Genomic DNA, 23,292 nt, shown 5'->3' with positions numbered 1-23,292 from the left:
GAGGCCATCGCGCAGCATGACAAACACGGCCTCCTCCCCCCACCGAAATCTCTGGCCCTTGGAAGTGAGTGCTTGGAGGAGCTTAGCGATCGTCGCGAACTTGGGGACGAACCGGCGATAATACAACACGAACCCGACAAAACTGCGGACTTCACCCACCGACGTGAGGGTTGGCCATGTGTGCATGCATGCATTTTGTCGGGATCCGTGGCTATCCCGGAATCACTAACAATGTGGCCAAAATACCGCACCGATCTTTGTAAAAGATGGCACTTCTGTGATTTTCATTTGAGATTGGCCGCTCGCACCCTGCTAAATACTGACCACAAACGCTGCAGATGCTCCTTAAACGTGCACCCGAACACAATTACGTCGTCCAAGTAAATGAGGCACGAGTCCCATTGAAGACCTGCCAAGACCAATTCCATCAGCCGCTGAAACGTGGCCGGAGCAGAGTGAAGACCCAGTTGGTGTCCAGAACGCGGTTTTAAGCCTGGATCCTTCATCCAAGGGCAGTTGCCAAAACCCCGACAACAAGTCGAGGGTCGAGAAAAACCGTGAACCCGACAAGCCGTCCAAGGAGTCATCCATCTGGGAGAGCAGGTACGCGTCCGCCACAGAAAGTTTATTCAATTTACAGAAGTCGGGAGCCCCCCATGGACTGGCGGAAGGGGAGATAATGTCCAAGGGCAACATTTTGTCAACTGCCTGGTGAACTTGGCCCTTCTCCTTGGGACTGAGCCTGTACGAATTCTGCCACATTGGAGCAGCGTTATTCGTGTCGATGCGATGTTGCAATAGTGACGTGCGGCCAATATCACATTTTTCTCCTGGCTAAAAATATCCTCATTCTCGGAGCAAGGCACGCAACTCGCCCCGTTGTTCCCCGGACAATTTAGAGTTTTCCCCACACAACGCGTCTATCCAAGCCCCATCCGACTTGCCTCCCCGCTCCACCATGGCAACGACCTCTGCAGCCCCCTCGCAGGCCTCCTCGCATCGCACGGCCGTTGCGTGGGCCAAAACTGTACCCGCTCGGACCACCGCAGCCCCCAGCCTGACGTTCAGCACTTGCAAAAAGGGCTCCTGGTCCCCTCTTACTATAGTTTGGGCCCCCACCAACGCGAGACCCTGAATCGCCTTCTTCGAAGGGGTGAAAAGAGGACCCCTTCAAGTTACTTTCGCAATCTCAAGGGCACCAACATCTGAGCACCTGGAGGAACCGTAACAGTTTCTTTTGCCAGGGCCTGAACCGTGGCGTTGGCCCTTTCTAACCGGGTCGGAGACCTCGGGAAGGCCGACCGCCGTCCCGACGGCAATTCAATACAACCTTGATCAACAAGAATCTTAAGGGGCATCCTCCCGAGAAAATCGGTGCCCAAAAGACAGGGCACAGCGAAAGTTGAGTCCCGTCCGCCTGCTGCCTCGTGCTGCAGCATCTCTGGCAGGCGCCGCGTGACCCGAGCTGGACGACCGCTCCGCTGCGACAGAGAGCAGGCCCGCGAGGCGCCCAGTGAGGTCGCGCCACCCTTCTCTGACCGGCGGCTGCAAGGGGCCGACGTCCCTCTCCTGCTGCTCCGCAGGCATCACCGCCTCGGGAGACATCAGCGGAGTTCAAGGTTCTGGGGCTGTTGAGGGGATCACAAATTTCTTGTTTTACTTTAGCACTTCTGACACCAAATGTAGTGACTAACTGGGAGACGATAAGACTTGGAGGCACTTCTTTATTAACAAGCACCATTGGGGTAAAGAATTAGTCCGTCTATTGTCGGCGACGCTACTCAGTCAGGACAGTTGGTAGGCTGCCTGACTGGTGACGCCCCGAGATGGTGAAGACGGAGACGACGACAAGAATGATGGTGAAGATGACGACAAGAAGGATGGTGAAGATGACGACAAGAAGAATGGGGAAGATGATGACAAGAATGATGGTGAAGATGACGACAAGAATGATGGTGAAGATGACGACAAGAATGATGGTGAAGACGACGACAAGAATGATGGTGAAGACGATGACAAGAATGATGGTGAAGATGAAGACAAGAATGATGGTGAAGACGACGACAAGAATGATGGTGAAGATGACGACAAGAATGATGGTGAAGATGACAAGAATGATGGTGAAGATGACGACAAGAATCATGGTGAAGATGACGACAAGAATGATGGTGAAGATGACGACAAGAATGATGGTGAAGATGACGACAAGAAGGATGGTGAAGACGACGACAAGAATGATAGTGAAGACGACGACAAGAATGATGGTGAAGATGACGGCAAGAATGATGGTGAAGATGACAAGAATGATGGTGAAGATGATGATAAGAATGATGGTGAAGATGACGACAAGAAGAATGGGGAAGATGATGACAAGAATGATGGTGAAGATGACGACAAGAATGATGGTGAAGATGACGACAAGAAGGATGGTGAAGATGACGACAAGAAGGATGGTGAAGACGACGACAAGAATGATAGTGAAGACGACGACAAGAATGATGGTGAAGATGACGGCAAGAATGATGGTGAAGATGACAAGAATGATGGTGAAGATGATGATAAGAATGATGGTGAAGATGACGACAAGAATGATGGTGAAGATGACGACAAGAAGGATGGTGATGACGACAAGAAGGATGGTGAAGATGACGAGAAGAATGATGGTGAAGATGACGACAAGAATGATGGTGAAGATGACAAGAATGATGGTGAAGATGACGACAAGAATGATGGTGAAGATGACGACAAGAAGGATGGTGAAGACGACGACAAGAATGATGGTGAAGATGACGACAAGAATGATTGTGAAGATGACGACAAGAATGATGGTGAAGATGACGACAAGAATGATGGTGAAGATGACGACAAGAAGGATGGTGAAGATGACGAGAAGAATGATGGTGAAGATGACGACAAGAAGGATGGTGAAGATGACGAGAAGAATGATTGTGAAGATGACGACAAGAATGATGGTGAAGATGACGACAAGAATGATGGTGAAGATGACGACAAGAATGATGGTGAAGATGACGACAAGAAGGATGGTGAAGATGACGACAAGAATGATGGTGAAGATGATGATAAGAATGATGGTGAAGATGACGACAAGAAGAATGGGGAAGATGATGACAAGAATGATGGTGAAGATGACGACAAGAATGATGGTGAAGATGACGACAAGAATGATGGTGAAGATGACGACAAGAAGGATGGTGATGACGACAAGAAGGATGGTGAAGATGACGAGAAGAATGATGGTGAAGATGACGACAAGAATGATGGTGAAGATGACAAGAATGATGGTGAAGATGACGACAAGAATGATGGTGAAGATGACGACAAGAAGGATGGTGAAGACGACGACAAGAATGATAGTGAAGACGACGACAAGAATGATGGTGAAGATGACGGCAAGAATGATGGTGAAGATGACAAGAATGATGGTGAAGATGATGATAAGAATGATGGTGAAGATGACGACAAGAATGATGGTGAAGATGACGACAAGAAGGATGGTGATGACGACAAGAAGGATGGTGAAGATGACGAGAAGAATGATGGTGAAGATGACGACAAGAATGATGGTGAAGATGACAAGAATGATGGTGAAGATGACGACAAGAATGATGGTGAAGATGACGACAAGAAGGATGGTGAAGACGACGACAAGAATGATGGTGAAGATGACGACAAGAATGATTGTGAAGATGACGACAAGAATGATGGTGAAGATGACGACAAGAATGATGGTGAAGATGACGACAAGAAGGATGGTGAAGATGACGAGAAGAATGATGGTGAAGATGACGACAAGAAGGATGGTGAAGATGACGAGAAGAATGATTGTGAAGATGACGACAAGAATGATGGTGAAGATGACGACAAGAATGATGGTGAAGATGACGACAAGAATGATGGTGAAGATGACGACAAGAAGGATGGTGAAGATGACGACAAGAATGATGGTGAAGATGATGATAAGAATGATGGTGAAGATGACGACAAGAAGAATGGGGAAGATGATGACAAGAATGATGGTGAAGATGACGACAAGAATGATGGTGAAGATGACGACAAGAATGATGGTGAAGATGACGACAAGAAGGATGGTGATGACGACAAGAAGGATGGTGAAGATGACGAGAAGAATGATGGTGAAGATGACGACAAGAATGATGGTGAAGATGACAAGAATGATGGTGAAGATGACGACAAGAATGATGGTGAAGATGACGACAAGAAGGATGGTGAAGACGACGACAAGAATGATGGTGAAGATGACGACAAGAATGATTGTGAAGATGACGACAAGAATGATGGTGAAGATGACGACAAGAATGATGGTGAAGATGACGACAAGAAGGATGGTGAAGATGACGAGAAGAATGATGGTGAAGATGACGACAAGAAGGATGGTGAAGATGACGAGAAGAATGATTGTGAAGATGACGACAAGAATGATGGTGAAGATGACGACAAGAATGATGGTGAAGATGACGACAAGAATGATGGTGAAGATGACGAGAAGAATGATGGTGAAGATGACGACAAGAATGATGGTGAAGATGACGACAAGAAGGATGGTGAAGATGACGACAAGAATGATGGTGAAGATGACGACAAGAAGGATGGTGAAGATGACGATAAGAATGATGGTGAAGATGACGACAAGAATGATGGTGAAGATGACGACAAGAATGATGGTGAAGATGACGACAAGAAGGATGGTGAAGATGACGACAAGAAGGATGGTGAAGATGACGAGAAGAATGATGGTGAAGATGACGACAAGAATGATGGTGAAGATGACGAGAAGAATGATGGTGAAGATGACGACAAGGATGGTGACGACGACAAGAAGGATGGTGAAGATGACGACAAGAAGGATGGTGACGACGACGAGAAGGATGATGAAGATAACGACAAGAATGATGGTGACGACGACGAGAAGAACGGTGACAAGACTTCAGCAGCACGACGGGGATCCCTCTCCACACAACCGCCCCGAGGTCTCCCACAGGGGCCCATCTTATACTGTCAGCGTGGCCTGGCTCCGCCCCTGGCCATGCCCCCTTTCTAGAACCTACCAGCGGGTTCTTGGTGTGCCCCTTCTGTGACCTTTCCCTTAGATCCCGTTCCGGTGTATATCCTGGCCTGCTGACGTCAGAGCTGCCGTAAGCCGCGGATCCCCTTCCCTGCCAGCAGCCAGCACTACACTACTCTTCTATGCCACTACACTACTATTCTATGCCACTACACATGTACACATTTGCTATCACAGGAGACAATGGAGAGCCCATTGCTGCTCCTTCCTTTTGTTTATAGAAGTCACCTTTCCACAAGAAATGTGTTCTTTAGACAGCGTTCAGCTTGTCTTGGGATATCTTTGGCTAAACCTTTGTTCGTTACCAGAGTGTCGAGTAATTTAATTGACTCGTTGACCGGAACCCTCGTGAACAGAGAGGTCACATCAAATCTTACGAGAATATCATTAGGGTTAAACTTAATATCTTGAATTATATTTACGAGATGTTGATGAACGAAGAGGTCCTACCGATATAGGGCTGTATTTGATTCGTTACATATTGTGCTAATTTGTATGTGGCAGAGCCTATTGTACTAACTATGGGTCTTAATGGGACATCAGGTTTGTGAATTTTTGATAGCCCATAAAGTCTTGGTGGTTTTGATGCCCTTGGTTTGATCAGGTATTGCTCCTCCTTGGGAATTGATGACTTGCCAATGATTGCCGTTGTTTTATGTTCCATGGTGCTGGTTGGGTCTCGTTTAATCTTTGATTTTATTATCGTAGTCCTCACATGGCATCACTACAGTTGATCGGCCCTTATCAGTAGCAAGAATTTGGATATCTTTATTTTCTCTCAATTCTCTTAAGGCTTTTGCTTCACTGAAGTTAATATTTGTTTTTGGCAATTTGCTGTTCTCAGTTTTTGCAACCTCATGCCAAGTCATCTTGGCTTGATTATGGGGAGATATCTAACTGCTGATTCCACTTCAGCAATTATCTCATCGACAGAGATTGTACGTGGGGCAACAGCAACGTTAAGACCTTTAGACAGGACTGAAACCATATTGCTGGATAATTCAACGTTAGTCATGTTGATAACTGTTTTGTTTAGAAAATGTTACTTTATTATCAGCTGATTGCTGTGTAATTGTGTCGATTATATTCCAGTGATCTGTAGAGGCACTTACCCATTTTTACGTGCAAGGGCATAAGTGATTTAGAAATGGGACTTAGTTCATTTCTATTGTGCTGTATTCTCTCTTTTAGCAACAATTCACGAGCTTTATGTCATATTTGATTTGCTTTAGGTGACTTCATGTGATGAGTTACTTTAACTGCATATGGTATTACTTTTGAATCTCTGCATCTTTTGAAGAACGCCAGTGAAGACAACAGCTTCATCCGCTTAATTCGGAGTTTTTCCAATTTTCTGGTTTGAAGAAAAGTATCCTCCCCATAGAGGTTAGTCAGTTTAACACGTAGGCTTTCGCGACCAATATCATCCACAATAGAGGTTTGGCAGAGTATTCCCAAATACTCTCAAAAGTGCTTCTGGAGAGCTCTCTCAAATGGAAGTGCTTTCAGCAATGGTACGGTCGCATATTTAACCTTAAGCACGTTTGGAAGTTTTGCATGTGTAGTAAGTAGACTTGCATTGGCGGTGATCATGGCTGTGAATCTCTGCTCTGGCAATGCGTGTGTGGTACCCTTGGCTCTTGTTGCTGGGACCATGTTGTTGTGACCGTGTTGCTGGGACCTCATTGCTGGGACCTTGTTGCAGGGACCGTGTTGCTGGGACCGTGTTGCTGGGACCTTGTTGCTGGGACCTTGTTGCTGTGACCGTGTTGCTGGGACCTCATTGCTGGGACCTTGTTGCTGTGACCGTGTTGCTGTGACCGTATTGCTGGGACCTCATTGCTGGGACCTTGTTGCTGGGACCTTGTTGCTGGGACCGTGTTGCTGGGACCTTGTTGCTGGGACCTTGTTGCTGTGACCGTGTTGCTGGGACCTCATTGCTGGGACCTTGTTGCTGTGACCGTGTTGCTGTGACCGTATTGCTGGGACCTCATTGCTGGGACCTTGTTGCTGGGACCTTGTTGCTGTGACCGTGTTGCTGGGACCTTGTTGCTGGGACCTTGTTGCTGGGACCTCATTGCTGGGACCTTGTTGCTGTGACCTTGTTGCTGGGACCTTGTTGCTGTGACCGTGTTGCTGGGACCTTGTTGCTGGGACCCTGTTGCTGGGACCTTGTTGCTGGGACCTTGTTGCTGTGACCGTGTTGCTGGGACCTTGTTGCTGGGACCTTGTTGCTGTGACCGTGTTGCTGGGACCTTGTTGCTGGGACCCTGTTGCTGGGACCTTGTTGCTGGGACCTTGTTGCTGTGACCGTGTTGCTGGGACCTTGTTGCTGGGACCTTGTTGCTGTGACCGTGTTGCTGGGACCTTGTTGCTGGGACCTTGTTGCTGGGACCTTGTTGCTGGGACCGTGTTGCTGGGACCTTGTTGCTGGGACCTTGTAGCTGGGACTTCATTGCTGGGACCTCATTGCTGTGACCGTGTTGCTGTGACCTTGTTGGTGGGACCTCATTGCTGGGACCTCGTTGCTGGAACCGCGTTGCTGGGACCTCCACAGTGGCCCCTCTCTGTTCGTCTCTCCCTCCCGCCAGGTCCTCGTGGCTCTTTTTCAGCTCGCCCTCGGTGACTCGCTGAGCCTCACCCTCTGCTCCAGGGTGAGTTTCCCCGCCGTGCGATCATCAGGGGGGACTGAGGGCACAGATCCCCGACTTGCACTTGGAAGTCTAGGATCTTGTATATCCCCATTCGGAGTCAACTCGGCCAATCATCTTTTTCGGGTGAATAGAATATGGCACCACTTTTTGGGAGTCGGTAGCAGTTGTGCCGTGGACAAACTGGCCCCTGCCATACAACCGTGGAATTAAATTTCCACCACTGGCTCAGGGCCACCAGTGGGTGTCCTATCTGAATTAGGAAGATACTGACTTTAAACGAGAATTTGTTTAATGTCCCTCGATTTATCCCAATTGTCTGATTAGCAGCATGAGACAAAGCATCCAATTCGGATTTCTTGTAAAACAGTGCAACCCTTTGTGCGAGAGAACGGGGCCATGGGAGCACAGATCTCAGAGACACCTCTGAGATCCCTTTTTTGCCACCCGCTCGGCTACTGGATTCTCACACTGTTAAACGACTTGGCCCAATCAGGAATAACGATACAAAAAGGGTGCACTGCAGACTGAGGATTGTATCTTGATTTGGCCTATCCCCAGCTCTCAGTCATGAGACACAGAGCCAGTGGCTCGTCTTCACAGCTAACACGTGGTGGTGGTGGTGGTGGGTGGTGGTGGTGGTGGTAAGAGAGATCCCTAAAGGATGTCAGATAAAATCACATGGTGACACTTGAGTGCCTTCTTGTGACTATGGAGCGTGCGTTGACCAATCCATCGTTGAGGAGACCTGGTTCAGGGTTTGCCTCGTTACCCGACATCAGCAGCAGCAGCATGGCGATGAAGGTGCTCTTCCGTGATCGTGTGGATGTAGGGTGGAAGAAGGACTGACCAGATCTGCAGCACAGCCGTGTGCGAGGTATTGCAGCAAGTGATAAACACAGTCGGGTAGTGCTCAGCCTGTGTTGGGGTTTTTTTGTACCAATACCAGTTGCATCCTATTCCATGTCCGACCCACACCTCAACGTCGTGAAGGGGTGAACAGCTAAGTAAGAGATTGCCTGTTGAGGCGATGCCATCAGGGGTGTGATAGTCTGTGACTGAAGTACCACCTAGGGCGTTACGCAAGGTGGACAGGCTCAACAGGAACTCTGAAAATAGTTGGCTCACGTGGGCGGCGAAGACTTGGGCATGTTTTCTATCACGAGTTGGGCGGAGGACGACATGTTTTGGTAACGGCCAGCTTGTGAAGATGGAAAGGCATATCTAGTTCAACTGGTAAAATGCTTCCTTACTGCGAGATGGAAAGATGAGGGGACCTCCCATCTTATTTCCCCAAACAGCACTACGGACAATCGCGAGATGGCCCATGGTGCGGCCAACTCTTGGATCGAAGATGGCTGAAGACAACACAAGTTGCATTGAGTCGCGTAGATTTGTAAAACATGCTGGGCTGTGGGATGGCCATGATATTTCAGTACAGCAGTGGGTTTATACATGTCTGTGATCTTATCCATGTTCTGTAAAGTTCTTGTTTGTTTTTATGTCTAATTTCTATTTGGTTCATTGTTGTACTTGGCTGTGATGTTCATGCGTTGTCATATTGCCGATCCAGGCAATATGACAACTCATCCTGGTCTCTTGAGTCATCTCCTGATAAAACAAACTTGAGATGGAGTGCTCTGCCTACGCTTAAACCGATTTCTGTCAACATGTGAATCACACCCAATGTCGTGTTGACACTGATCACTGAGAGTTGAAGGGCATTGTGTTTATATATATTTGTTATCACGGTTGTGCCATCTCTAACTCCCCCATGTGTTGTCTGGGCATGGCTGACTTTGCACTCCACCTGTCATGAGATATTTCTTCAGGGACCGAAGAAGATCCCCAGCATGTGGAGCAAATTGTTGGGCGCCGTGCACAGCAACATGAAATGACAATGGGGCAAGAAGGGCCTAGGTTCGATTCCTGACTCGGGCCCCTCACTGTGTGGAGTTTGTATGTCACCCTCCTGTTCAGCACGTGATTTCCCCCAGGTTTTCTGGTTTCCTCTCACAGCTAAAAGTCTGCAACGGTAACTCGCATTTGGCCAAGGTTGCCATCCTGAAGAATCACTTTACCTGTAAATTGCTCAATTGGGATTGCACCACACAGCGGCATCGTTACCCTCCTGTGAAAACTTGGCAGGACCTATCTCAAAGAGAAGTATTGAGACTCAATAAGGCTTTGCTGGCTGAACAAGCGTAATAATATAATAAATAATCGTGTGTTTTTCTCCACAGTTCACAGAAGACATCTGGAGAGAGAAGCTCGTGGAGCTGAATGTCCTCGCACTGGAGCTTGGCAGGAGAGGAGTCTCGTGGGTTTCATTCTTTAAGTCTGAAGGCGAGTGCTCGTTTTGTTATTTAAATTGTTTAAAGTTGTGGCTCAGGTGGCCAAATGGCTCGGGCTGTGCGACGTCTCTGTGGGAACCGCTGCGAAGCGCCGCTGCAACACCCTGGGAACAAAGTGTTACTCTCAAGGAGCTGACGACTTTGTCACCAAGTTAACACGTGACTGTCTGAGCGCCTGCCCCCTGCCGACTTAATAAAGTTTGTCGTGCGCAGAGAGATTGATGGGCTCGGCGTCATCGACGGTCTTTTATAATTTAGTATGTCAGTGGCCATGGACAATGCCACATTACCATCCAGCGCCCACCACCTTAAATCTGAAGGCAACACAAACAGCTCCGCAGAGACCACCATTGCCATGTTTTTTGGATTAATGGGCCAGTGTCTTCCTGCACTTAGAGCTTAATTAAAATCACGACTTGCAGAGATTTTCTTGCTCTAAACCATTGTCTCTCCTCCAGCCACTGTGGTCTGGAATTCCACACTGCTCCCATCGTTTGTCTGCTGGATGCCTTACTAACCAATGGGATTACTCTAGCCACGGATTGCCAATGAATTGATACAGTGATTAACCCTCGATGAATCGATACTTTGACGTGGCTGTCGGATCGACTGTGAGCAAAATCGGTATAATAGACGCCTCGATTCAGGTTCCACAAGACCACGTATGGGCTGATCCATGCAGGAACTTTCCTTTAAGACAAAATATTGGAATAGCAAAATAGCGGCAGCGCTATTAGAGGTATGCCTGTACAGTGGTCCCTCAGTTAACGGTATTAATTGGTTCCACAGAAATCATTATTAATCGAAATGATCATTAATTGAATTTTGGAAATGCACGTTAAAGGCTTAATTTGTTCCAAGACGATTGGAAGTTGACCTTTTTAACCATAAAAACATGGTTTCTAATATTTAAATACGTAATTTTAATAAATAAACGTTATAATAACTTATTAAAGTATTAATATTAATAGAAACATGGATAAAGGAAAACATGGCTGAAATTGGCGGCCGCGTGATATTGCAAAACATATCGTTACTAGAAAATATGGGACCTTATGGGAGGCGGATCGTGAATTGAAATATCATTAATCGATGTCATCGTAAACCGAGGGATCACTGTATTGAGGTAAAATAACGATTACAGCATAATGCCAAGAATCCACAGTGATATGGAGGCCCATATTGTGGATCCCGTAATCCTTGACACATCGTGGAGGTTGAAACTAAACTCGAAACTATTTTTTATTTTACCACGCAAGGCCCACTGAGCAATGTCGCTCTTTTTCAGAAGCGACCTGGATATCACAAATGACATTTCAACGAAGTGGATCTGAACTCCTTTCTCTATTTACAATCTTAAACCTCTCACCTTAAGTCAAACTCCCCCTCGCCTTTCACCATCGTCAACCAGGAGCTGGATGAACACCTTCCCAGGCCCACTGCCACTTCTCACGAGCCCGCAACACAACAGTCCATCTTGTCTTAACATATTTTATATAGCGCTTTAACCAAGGCATTTTACAGAGAGTTAAGAAGGGTGTACAACGTGTGTGTGTGTGTGCAACGGTGGAGATGAGGTGAATAGAATTGATGAAAGAGGAAGCAATGGGGGCGAGTCCGTGATGATGCGTGAATTCGGTGAAATCGAAATTGATGAAGGTAATGATGATGAATGAATTGAATGAATTGGGGGAATGATTGGTCGCCATTTAAGGAGAATACGAAGAAGGGAACAGGAGCAGTAGTGGTGGTTATGGAGGTTATAAAGTGCACATAGCCTGGCACAAGCGCCGTCGTCACGTCACCACCACTTAGTGGCGATGGCGATTGTTATGAGGGGGAGATTAAGGGGTCAGTTCACACAAACTGATTTCATAATTTCATCTCCTAGATGTGCATCCTCTCGGACATTGTTCCCTGAACCTTGCCTCACTCTCTCCCCGTGCAGCAGTGGAGTCCAGGTTGGACTTTGTGCGATGGAGAAGCCTCAACTCGGATGCGCTGCTTAAGGGAGCCCCGGTGATCTTCTTAAGGTATCATATGACCACAGTCTTGCTACTCCATGTCTGTCATTACTTTCTCTGTTTACTTAACGACACAATATGTGTCGCAGCATTTTATGTATAAAAGCTCTTGGCTTTTATGAAGACCACCAGCTCAACAGAACTGAATTTGTGGCCATTTTGCCATTTTTAGTCCACTTATAATTTAGAAGTAATTAAAACTATTAAAATACCGTACATTGAAGGAGGAGCTGATAAACTCGCCAGATGTTTGGAAAAACAAAACATCCGAGGCAGATTTGGTACGGTACAGATAATACAGAAATTAACACATTCCTGCCGAGGGAGCTGGTAGGAACGTTGGGTTGCTCGGTCAATGGCCAGGGTCAACGGCGGTGTGGTGTATTCCGCAAATATGCCCGACTGTGAGGGCGGGCACAAGCCGACGTGAGTAGGTTGAACGTTGAGTTTTATAAGGGCACCACGGGGTGACCAGCCCCTCCCCACCCAGCCCCACCCCTCCCACCTCCCACCCAGCCCCACCCTCCCCACCCAGCCCCTCTCTACCCTCCCCTCCCCACCCAGCCCCTCCCCACCCAGCCCCTCCCCACCCTCCCCTCTCCACCCAGCCCCACCCTCCGCACCCAGCCCCTCCCCACCCTCCCCTCCCCACCCAGCCCCTCCCTGCACGACGGACACAATAATCCCCTGTGGGCTGGTGTAACCAGGAGGTTCCTACCAGTAATATCTGGTACAAAAGCTGTATTACCGACGCTATCAACAGAAGGTGTAGCGGATTAATTGCACTTGTGGCAAATGCTATGTTTGGCAAACAGGACGAATGATCAGCACGCGACTAAAAGAACACCAAATAAATATGAAATACTCCCAAATACAACTGTCAGCAGTAGCAGAATACGTGTGCCAACAAAAGAGTTACTAATGGCCAAAAATAATTTTAAAATCTATCGAAATTGAAAGAAATAAAAAAAAATGGAATCGTTCGGATTGCTACCGACTTAGTGTTGCTTGGAAGCAAATAATCAAATAATACAATTTTAAATGCATGCTTATACAGACCACCATACTTCAATAAGGATTACCTATGGTACGACTATTTTATAGTGTCTCAGAAGTAACTCACTTGTTATATTGTCTGAGCCCCCTTTCTGGAAGCTTCGCTGACCCCATTTCCCTCAGCCAATCCTCGTCCTCCTCCTCCAACGGTTGTCAATCGTCGCCCCTACGGTCAACCTTAATTCCCCGCCTTTTACGTTTTAATTTCTCCAATTCATTTGAATCTCGTATCCTAACCAATCGTCTTTGAGGCCTCCCTGCACCAATCGGAGGCCTTGATTTACTTCCTGACTGTCCATTGACATGTAAGCTTATGTGAGGTAAGTGGTCTGTTGCCTCGGTCATTACATATATATCACCCATGTGCATTACTCATGCACATTATTCTTTAACACCCAGGTGAGGCTCTCCTGGGTAAGCGAGTGTCATAGTAGCAAGGTGTTGTATGAACTTGTGCTCTCGTTACGGGACTATTTCTGGTGCTGGGCAGCTTGCTGGAGGCTCTTGTGGCCACGTGGCCAGAGGGGCGCTCCGAACCGGCTCTGCAGCCAACTGTGACTGACGTGGACCTCCTGGTGGTGGCCGTGGAGATGCACTCATCCCTCGCCTCCCTCTTCGCATCCCCGCAGAGAGAGAGCACAGGCAGCCTGCATTTGTCTGACACGGTGTGTTGTTCCATTTCGCTCATTACTCACTCACTCGTCCACCCACCGCTCATGGACTGTTGTCTTGCCGTCGGACTTGCCGGAGGTGAAATTTCCTTCTCGAACTCGACGCAAGAGCCTCACGATGTCGCGAAAGGGGACGGCCCCGGAAGGTGACGTCACACAGACGCACTTATGATGCGTCCGTCCAATTGGCATTTTTTTAAAATATCCAGCTCCACAATGAGGCTCACTCGCACTTTATACAATGGCATTTCAACGGAGTTCTTCAGGATGAATGCTCTCTGCTCTTATGGTTGTGAAATATTTTGTGATCTTGACTTAAAGCTTTCATGAGTGCAGGAATTCATATTCTTTGGGTCTTTCGGTAAAGTCACGTAGATAGGTTCAAATTAATAAAATAAAAACTACGACGTTTCGATCACACCACAGGCGATCGTAATCAGGAGGAAGAAAGAGTGGGGAAGCTGCTGAGGTAGACTGTTCTTGACCGTCTACTGCAGTAGCTTTCCCCCTCATTCGTCGTTGTTTGTTTCTTTTATTTGTATTAATTTGAACCTATCTACGTGACTTTACCGAAGACCCAAAGAATATAAACATTTTATGGTACAGACTTTTAGACAAACAGTTGTGGAAACGCTGAAACATTGATTTTAAATGTTATACCTTTAGGCATCCATGGCCAATATAAAGAATTAGTTTGTTCACCTGGCGGCAGTGATACCATGTGTAATCCCAATTGACACATTTTGCAGGTAGTTTTTCAGCATTGGATAAACCTTAATTTTTTTTGTCATACTTCGACACTGCCAAAACAGGTCTCTTGATATCACTGCACAACCCAAGCTGTGAGTGCTCTGACGCGTGCATGGTCTCTGTACTGTTCGCCTTTTGGTGTTCTCTGGTCTGACACTGGTGGTGAGACAAGGCCATTCTGAAGGCTCTCTCTGGTGTAGGCCAATCAGTTTAAAAGACAATGCAGATATTATTACCACAAGTACGTGTGGTTAATGCAGACTTGATTCCTTGCAAAATATATCTATTTGGTGTTTAAACATCTTAACACAACTCCTGTTGTATTGCCAGAAAGGGTAAAACCTATTCTTATTTTTCATAGCATTGGAAATGTTGGCCAATATCTATGGGGGATGGGGGGGAAGTCGACAACCCTGAGGAAACCCATGCAGAAGAGGGGCAGAACAAACACACTCCACACAGGGGCTCGAGTTGAGAATCAACCCCAGGCCCTCCTTGCTATGAAGCACCAGTCTTACCACCGTGCCACCCTGCCACAATCATTCTCACTGTAATACAGTCGTCCCTCGGTTAACAGTGACATCGGTGAACGGTTTATAGGTGAACTTTTCGCCTCGCATAGGACTCCCCCCCCATGGTATCGACTCACGTTAACATTTTGACGAGCGGTACGTTCACGCTATGCACGTGGGCGCCAATTTCGGCCAATCCGAGTGCTCAAAAGTAGGCCTGAGCCATGCCCTCATCCAATCAGCGACGCCCATTCGTGAGCGGTAAGACCTCAATTGGCTTTGTTTACATTACGCTTTCTGTGATGGCATTGGAAACAGCTCTCTTGCAGACTCGGGGATTTTTACTTATTTTAAACTGAAAAATGAATTCGATTAACAGTTATTTCAGTTAACCGTAGTTTTCGTGGAACGGATTAAAAAGCATTAAGCGAGGGACTTCAGTATTCTGACTCAGTTTTTCTCCTTCATTCTCACCAAACTTGTCTCCTGTCCGCAGTTCCTGCCATTGGATCTGATTCACAGGAGCAAGCAGCTGCTTTTGAGGCTCATTCCCCGGTGCCCCTGTCCAGCGCGCTCACAAGAGGCAAGTCTTGTCAGCCGCATCTTAATCCACCAGCCACATTTTTTACATGTTAGAAATGTAATCCAAATCATGCTATTGGTGTCTTGCCATGAGACGTAGTAATCTTGATTTTGAAGCTTTCCGTAAAGTCACGTAGGTATAAAATAAAATAGATCACGACGTTTCGGGCGCAACACAAGCGTCCGTATCATCGCTACTTCCGTGCCCATTTACATGCTAATTTCTCACATTAACATCACTAGACCCGGCCACTTCTTTATGACCCTTGGGCTACACCCATTTCAAACCTTTTAAAACAGTCTGCATCAGCAGCAGACCACGCTTTCCCACCTGATGACGGACGCTTGTGTTGCGCGCGAAACGTCGTGATCTATTTTATTTTATACCTACGTGACTTTACCGAAAGAACCAAAGAGTATGCAGCACCATTAAAAAAAGCCCACACTTCGCTTCAGATAAAATAAACCAGAATTTTTAAAGCACTTATATACAACTGAATAAAAACCCTTGAAATAAAACTCAATGCAAACCCTAAACAAACAAAAAACCCTGTAAAATAAAACTAAAAAGAAAAAAAACCCATGTAAAAAGCACATAACCTACACAGATGGGTACGCAAGAGAAACGGAATATGTTTCAAAACGATACTCAAAAGACTCAACGGACTGCGAGTTTCTAATGTGCTAGAGAAGAGCGTTCCACAAATGAGGTTCATGGCTGCTGTGAAGGCTCTTATTGATCGCAACTTTGTCCAAGTCACACCCCCAGGTTTTCTTGTTACCCACGGACTGACGTCGCTGCACATCGGAGTAAGTTTCAGCAGATGAATGAGGTGTATGGGAGACAATCCCCTTCAGGGCCTTGAACATCAAAACAAACTATATTCACTCAATCCATTCATTATCCATTCATTATCATTTACCGTCATCAATTTCATGCATCATTACGGACTCGCCCCCATTGCTTCCTCTCTCATTTATTCTATTCACCTCATCTCCACCGTTACACACACGCGTTGTACACCCTTCTTAACCCTCTGTAAAGAGCCTCGGTTAAGGCGCTATATAAATTACGTTAAGATAATATTACATCAAAATAGAAAATACTTTCAAAACCTCTTTACTGTGAATCCCATGCGGATGGCCTTCATTATGTCTTGAGCAAGAGGAGCTTGTGACAGGTGAAGACCTGTCATCTTGTTGTTTCCGTGTCTTGGTGTTCACTGCAGGCGTGGCTGACAGCTGTTGACCCAGAGCTAAGGGCTGCCCTGGACCACTTCTCGCAGAGAAGCTGACATGGCACCACAACAATCCTCCCGCCTGTGCCCATGAGCACACCAATTTCAGCTGGCCCACCGAGTGGGGTGCAATGGTGGCGAGATGTTAACTACCTCTCCTGGTATACAAAAGGTCGTGGGTTCGATCCCAAGCCTGACGCCTGGTGTATATTTGGAGTTTGCGTGTCTCTCTCCCTGTGATTGCGTGTATTTTTATCCAGGTCCTCTGGTTTTCTCCCGCCACATTTAGAATCAACGTGCGTTTAGAGTATTTGCCTGCCATATATTTCCACGTGATAAGCCACTTGGTCGAGCTATGATCTGTGGCCAGGTTGCTTCTGAAAAGAAGCTACATAGCTCAGTGGGCCTTACCTGGTAAAATAAAAAAAGTTTAGTTTTGTTTACTCTGCCTCGGGTCCCGTTGGTGTTGTGGGGCCACTTTGGGGTCATAAGAGATGCTTTCTAATACCACTCGGGGATAAACTGGAAATCAAATGAGTGGCATTCATGAAATAAACAGCACCCACACATTTCTCTACAAATGCTCATGAGTGATTATTCATGCGGTGGTCACTGACACGCTCTGATCACCAATGAAATCCATCTTGTACAAAACACCCCAAACATGTAATGAATCAATCAAAGAATTTGACGAATTATTCCCCTAGGGGCAGGACGTGGGTGAGGTGGATGTGGGTGAACTGACCAACCCATGTGGCTCCCTCTGCATTCGTCCATGTAAAAGAGTTTCTGCTGCTTGGTGCATCAAAAAATATTTCGTCTCAATCAAGTGGCTTTAACATACGTGAGAAAGCAGAGGCACTCCGTCTAAAGTTAATAGGGACACAAGTTCGTCCTATCGTGGAGTTTTTTTACCACTCTGTTAAGAAGGGTTCTAGGGTAGAGGGGGATGACTTGGATGAGGTGCCCTATCTAGAAATGAAAGATGAGTCTAACACAGCAGGGGATGAGGCATTTGGCGAAGCATTTCCTCCATGAGGACATAGAGCTGTAGAGAAAGCCGTTGTTGATAGGCTTGGAAGTTTTACCTACTCACTCAGGCAGTAGATAAAACATATAAAGCTAAATATGCAACCGGTCTATGATGAACCAGCTCCCTTAAAAGCCAAGTGCTTCCCCTTGGATCAGCATATGCCAGACATGCCGCACCATTAGATGGGGAAAGCTGGGAATGTTTTCTTAATTCCTGGGGTGGTCGAGAAGCAGTACAATAATGACCAGAGGAGGCTTTAATGCTACTTCCATCAGTGGAGCCAGCCATAGCTCAGTGGATGATGCTGCATAAAATCCTCAGTCACAGAGGATCCAAGTTTGCTGTTACACGATATGTAAGACAAGGCCACAGAGAAGTAATGTTAAAAAAGGCCTTTGGCTGCCAATGCTTCTCTTAAATCTGGGGCTTGTGGCCTATCTATTTGGAGAATTTGACCCAGAAGGTCATACTGAAGTTCAAGAGCATAGTCAAGGACCCCCAGTCCCCCCCCCTTTCTCCCTCCCCCCCCCCCTTTCTCCCTGCCTTGCGCTTGTGAGAGGAGAGGGGGAGAACCTGCGAGCCAATGACGACTTGGCGGTGGATCACTCGACTCGTGCATCGATGAAGAACGCAGCCAGCTGCGAGAAGTAATGTGAATTGCAGGACACATTGATCATCGATACTTTGAACGCACATTGCGGTCCTAGGGGTTCCTTCCCGGGGCCACGCCTGTCTGAGGGTCACCCATTTATCAATCGCCCTCCTGCTCAAAAGTGGGTGGTGTGCAACTGGGGTGTCGCGGCGCTCTTGTGCACCTCGTTCCCTGAAGGGGAGAGGCAGCGGACTGACGCAGCGGCGGGTGGCGCCGCGCCTGCCGCGCTCAACGGTGGCAGCAGCAGAGAGGCCTGAAGGCGGTGGACGCGTCCGGTGGCCTCGCACATGCTGGAGATGTGCGTCTGTGCTGAGCCCCGTCGCGCTCGTGTGTGCGGGCCGGCCCTCGGGCGCTCTCCGTGTGTGAGCCCCCCCGTGACTTGCGCGTCGCGGTGCGACCTCAGATCAGACATGGTGACCTGTTGAATTTAAGCTTATTACTAAGAAACTAACCAGGATTCCTACAGTAATGGCAAGTGAGCAGGGAAGAGCCCATCGACCCAATGAGTAGCACTGAACCCTATGGGAGCCCAAGTACATAACACTGATCCATACTCTTTGGTTCTTTCGGTAAAGTCACGTAGGTATAAAACAATAGATCACGACGTTTCGATCGCAACAACAAGCGACCGTCTTCAGGTGAGAGAATCAGACTGCTGTGGACGAGGCATTATATTGACCCGAGCGGGGGAGGGGGGGGAGGGTTGCCACATCGGGCAAGATGGTGGGGCCAGCGATTGTGGTAGATTGACTGTAGGGCATGTGAGCATGACAGTGCAATCCAAAGGACATGTGAGCATGAGAGTGCAGAGTGAGAGTGTTTATGCCAGTTTTATATATGTAAACAAATGGCCACTTGTTTTGGCCAGTAAAAAAAAGTGACCCGTTGAAGAGTGGCCATTAAAAAAAGTGACAGGTCAAAAAAAGAGTGGCCTTTAAAAAAACTAGTGACTGGTCAAAAAAAATGGCCAGTAAAAAAAGAAATGGCAATAAAAAAAGTGACCGGTTGAAAAAGAGTGGCCATTAAAAGAGTGACTGGTAAAAAACATGTCATTGGCTCCAGTCCCGGTAGACTCTTGAACCAGGTCACAGCCCTCGTCTAGGTTCTGGCCCCGTGACAGTTCCTGGGCCCTTTCCTGGAGCTAAAACCGGTCCCGGGGAGCAGAGACCAGGGCGAGGGTTGAGACCAGGTTTGGGACCATGGCTGCAACTGGAGCTGTAACCATGACCAGGTCCTTGGAGCCAGAATCGGACTTGGGACCGGAGCGAGAATCATGCCCCGTGTACCCTGGAGATGGCAGACTGTCCCCAATGGTGGGAGCTGCTCAGGAGACGCAAATGGAAGTTTTGTGCCAAACTCGGTCTCGAACCACTGAGGGGCACTAAAGTTGGCGGTGAAGTGCACGTGGATCGTGAATCACGAGTCTCAACAAATCCGCATTCTAAATGCATCATAGAAGCTTCCCATAGTTCCCTACCCGAGTAGATCCTTCAGTTCTACAGGTTGAGTGGTGGTGCAGTGCTTACCTGGTTCCCCAGCTCAATTCCTGGCCACGGTAACGTCAATGGCAAGTAATAAGTGAACTGTGTTGGTTGCTGCCATTCCACCAATCGGCACTGACCCGTGTGGCGAAGTATGATCAAACAATCTCCATCAATTCTAGATTTGAAGCTTTCGTGACTGCAAGGATTCATACTCGTAGGTTTTTTCGGTAAAGTCACGTAGGTAAAAAAGAATACAAATAAAATAATTACTCGCTACAGTTATTTTGCTGTGCCTTTTTTACACCTGATGAAGGAAGCTTGTGTTGCCGCCGAAACGTCGTGATTTAATTGATTTATTTTCATTTATTATTATTTTATTTTTTATTATTTTTTCCTACGTGAATCTCCATCAACACAATGTGGAGAGGGAGGCCTTCATCCAGCAGTAGAATGACAAATGTTTAACAGTTATTACTTGAATATCAATCTTTTGTAATTTCTGCTCAGCATTCTTTTAAAACACAGCCCTGATGTGAAGTTTAACGAAGCGAGGGACACCTGGCCATACGTGTATGGTCAATGGGAGGGCTATTCGAGTATCAATGGGAATGTGAACCGATGCCGAGTTCCCATCATCACTCGTGGTGACCTGAGCTGGCCCTCTTCCCATTGGTGGTGGAAACAGCAACAGTTGCTTTGGCTTTCACGAGGCAATGTCTTTTGAAAACAGGCCATTGATACATACTCTTTGGTTCTTTCGGTAAAGTCACGGTATAAAATACATTAAATCACGACGTTTCGGGCGCAACACAAGCGTCCGTCATCAGGTGGGACAACCACAGCAAGAAACAATTGCTGAAGTGGGCAAAGGACTGCTGCTGTAACAAGAGGCCGTACAGGCAAATAGGCAAGAGGAGGAGGAGCACATACCCCCCCCCCCCACCAGGCATTTTGCCGTGCTCGCCCTCCTGCACTCCCTCCAGCAGCGCCCCACTTCCCCTACCCCCCCCTTATAACCGCATCTCCACTTTCTTCAGCCCCCCCCCCGCATTTTGTCTGCTCGTCCTTTAAACGTTCTCGCACCCCCTCCCCCTTTATCTATCCCCACTTGCTCCTCCCCCTTCCTTGCCTATATGGCCTCTTGTTGCAGCAGCAACTTTTGCCCACTTCAGCAATTGTTTCTTGCTGTAGTTGTTCCACCTGATTTAATTTATTTTCTACCCACGTGACTTTACCGAAAGAACCAAAGAGTATGGATCCCTGCTGTCACGAAAACTTACAATCTAGATGAGGCCATTGATACATTTTTTATTTGGTTATGCCGCGTTGGCAGTGGTGCAACTGTTGATGGGGAATGGCCATTGCCCAAAATGTTGCGTGTTACATATTTCCTTTTAAGGTGAATGTATTGGATTTTTCATTGACACAATTGATGCTAAAGATATGTCACATACATAAACACCAAACAAATATCAGATTCTAGCTACAAAACACGTGCTTGGTTCAGGTAAAACTTCTCCCCATCCACCAGGATTTCAACAGTAGCCCTCACCACCGATTGATGTCGTCCAAACAGTTTTGACCTAAACGCTTAAACCTTCAACGATGCAGCTTGAACCCCAATGATGCTTAAAAATCCGAATGGAGTTCACAACAAGTCACAAACACCTCGTGAAAGAATCAACGATACGAAGATCCTTAGCTTCGACCTACTGCGAAGCTTATGAGGCCACAGACACTTGAAGCACAAGTGAACAATGTTGAACTTGCCGCTGTGTGCAGCGACTGTGGTCTCCCAGAACAGAACCATGGAACATCGAACGACTTTCCAAATCACAAAGACGATGGAGGCATTATCACAGCGGTTGCACCACCCCGCTATTTCTGACACAGTTATTTGGCTCAACCACTGCAAAGTAACATTTTATCTGCTGCTCTAAATCAACATCAGCCACACGAAGAGCGTAAGGTTAACAAGGGAATCGACTCGTCCGTAAATTAGTTTGACAATTTTATGTTAGAACATTGAGAAATGAAGCAAGTAAAACAGCATTTTTTATAAATCAAAACGGAAACTATATTTGTTTTCATGTATAGTTGCATATTCTTATTTTCTTGCATTATTATTATTATGCAGTCCAATAAAGTAAATTCAGCCACTGCGTGATGGATGCTGGGAGGGGAAGTTGGGCCTCGAGGTAGAGGTTACCATGAGCCGCCACTGTGCTGTCTGCATGAGACGTAACTACGCCAGGCACATCTATTGATATATAAAAGGGAAATTTGTTAATGTGTCTGTTCGAAATGTTTAGCATACTTCCCGACATGCAACAAATTTGGCATGTGGGTAGCTTCCAGGCTGTACACAATGCAAAAAGTATAAAAATAAACTTTTGTATTTAGAGGGGGGGGGGGGTGCAATAATGGATATATTTTGCACGGCAAGTGAGTGGTGACGTCACATCTGTGATGTCACCCGCATGCGGCAGCTGCTGACGTCACCCCCCCCACCCTCCGCGTAGGCCGTGTAATAATCCAAGACAAGAATCCAAGTCTTGGGCGAAGCCGGGTAGTGAAGCTCGTACTGTATATATATTCAGTGGTTGCACAATGTCACGGTGAGAATTATACTCTTGGTTCTTTCGGTAAAATCACGTAGGCAGAGAAAATACAAATAAAACAAAACACGACGTTTCGGGCGCAACACAAGCGTCCGTCATCAGGCGGGGACAACCACAGCGAAAACAACCGCTGAAGTGATGACTGTGACAAGGGATTATATAGCTAAGGGGGGGGGGGGGGGAGTCAGGGTGAGTGTGGGGGCGGGGCGTGGGCTGGAGGAGAGCGGCCAGGGTGGTCCTAGAGCTCGACCTAAAGGGCGACCTCAAGCTGTGACGATTTGGGGGGGGGGGGTTGGAGAAATACTCTGCAGGCTCGAAACACTGCACGGCAAATTTCCAAGTGATGGAGATGCAGATATGAATATAAACTAGAAGCTGCCTTATAGTTTATATTCATATCTGCATCTCCAGTCTTTTACTCCCAGCCCTGCTCACTCCCATCACTTGGCAATTTGCCGTGCAGGGTTTCTCCCCCAACCCCTCCCAACCCCCCCCCCCCCCCCCCCCAACGTGTCACAGCTTGAGGTCGCCCTTTAGGTCGAGCTCTCGGACCACCCTGG

The 23,292-nt window shown here is 47.2% G+C and overlaps 1 protein-coding gene and 1 non-coding gene across 8 annotated transcripts in view; both read left to right on the top strand.

Moving 5' to 3' along the window:
• FANCA (FA complementation group A) overlaps window positions 1-17,523 on the top strand; it is a 158,072-nt gene extending 140,549 nt beyond the window's left edge. For 4 of the 7 annotated variants that reach the window (XM_078603614.1, XM_078603615.1, XM_078603616.1 and 1 more), the window contains exons 39-43: window positions 7,696-7,758; window positions 9,999-10,101; window positions 12,058-12,142; window positions 13,680-13,854; window positions 15,619-17,523. In XM_078603614.1, the coding sequence (XP_078459740.1) occupies window positions 7,696-7,758; window positions 9,999-10,101; window positions 12,058-12,142; window positions 13,680-13,854; window positions 15,619-15,804 (612 nt within the window). In that variant the 3' untranslated portion in view covers window positions 15,805-17,523. Of the gene's footprint in view, window positions 1-7,695; window positions 7,759-9,998; window positions 10,102-12,057; window positions 12,143-13,679; window positions 13,855-15,618 lie in introns of those variants that run through there. The other 3 variants (XM_078603618.1, XM_078603617.1, XR_013586503.1) reach the window with 3 other exon arrangements.
• Window positions 17,524-18,561: 1,038 nt separating this feature from the next.
• LOC144724485 (5.8S ribosomal RNA) lies at window positions 18,562-18,718 on the top strand. The gene has a single exon (XR_013586505.1). It is a non-coding gene; the product is annotated as a 5.8S ribosomal RNA (ribosomal RNA).
• Window positions 18,719-23,292: the final 4,574 nt, after the last annotated feature.

Source organism: Lampetra planeri, chromosome 20 (genome assembly GCF_965212315.1).
Source record: "Lampetra planeri chromosome 20, kcLamPlan1.2.h2, whole genome shotgun sequence".
In the NCBI taxonomy this organism is placed as follows: Eukaryota; Metazoa; Chordata; class Hyperoartia; order Petromyzontiformes; family Petromyzontidae; genus Lampetra; species Lampetra planeri.
Note: the sequence above shows the minus strand (reverse complement) of the source record. Positions and strands in the feature narration are given on the sequence as shown.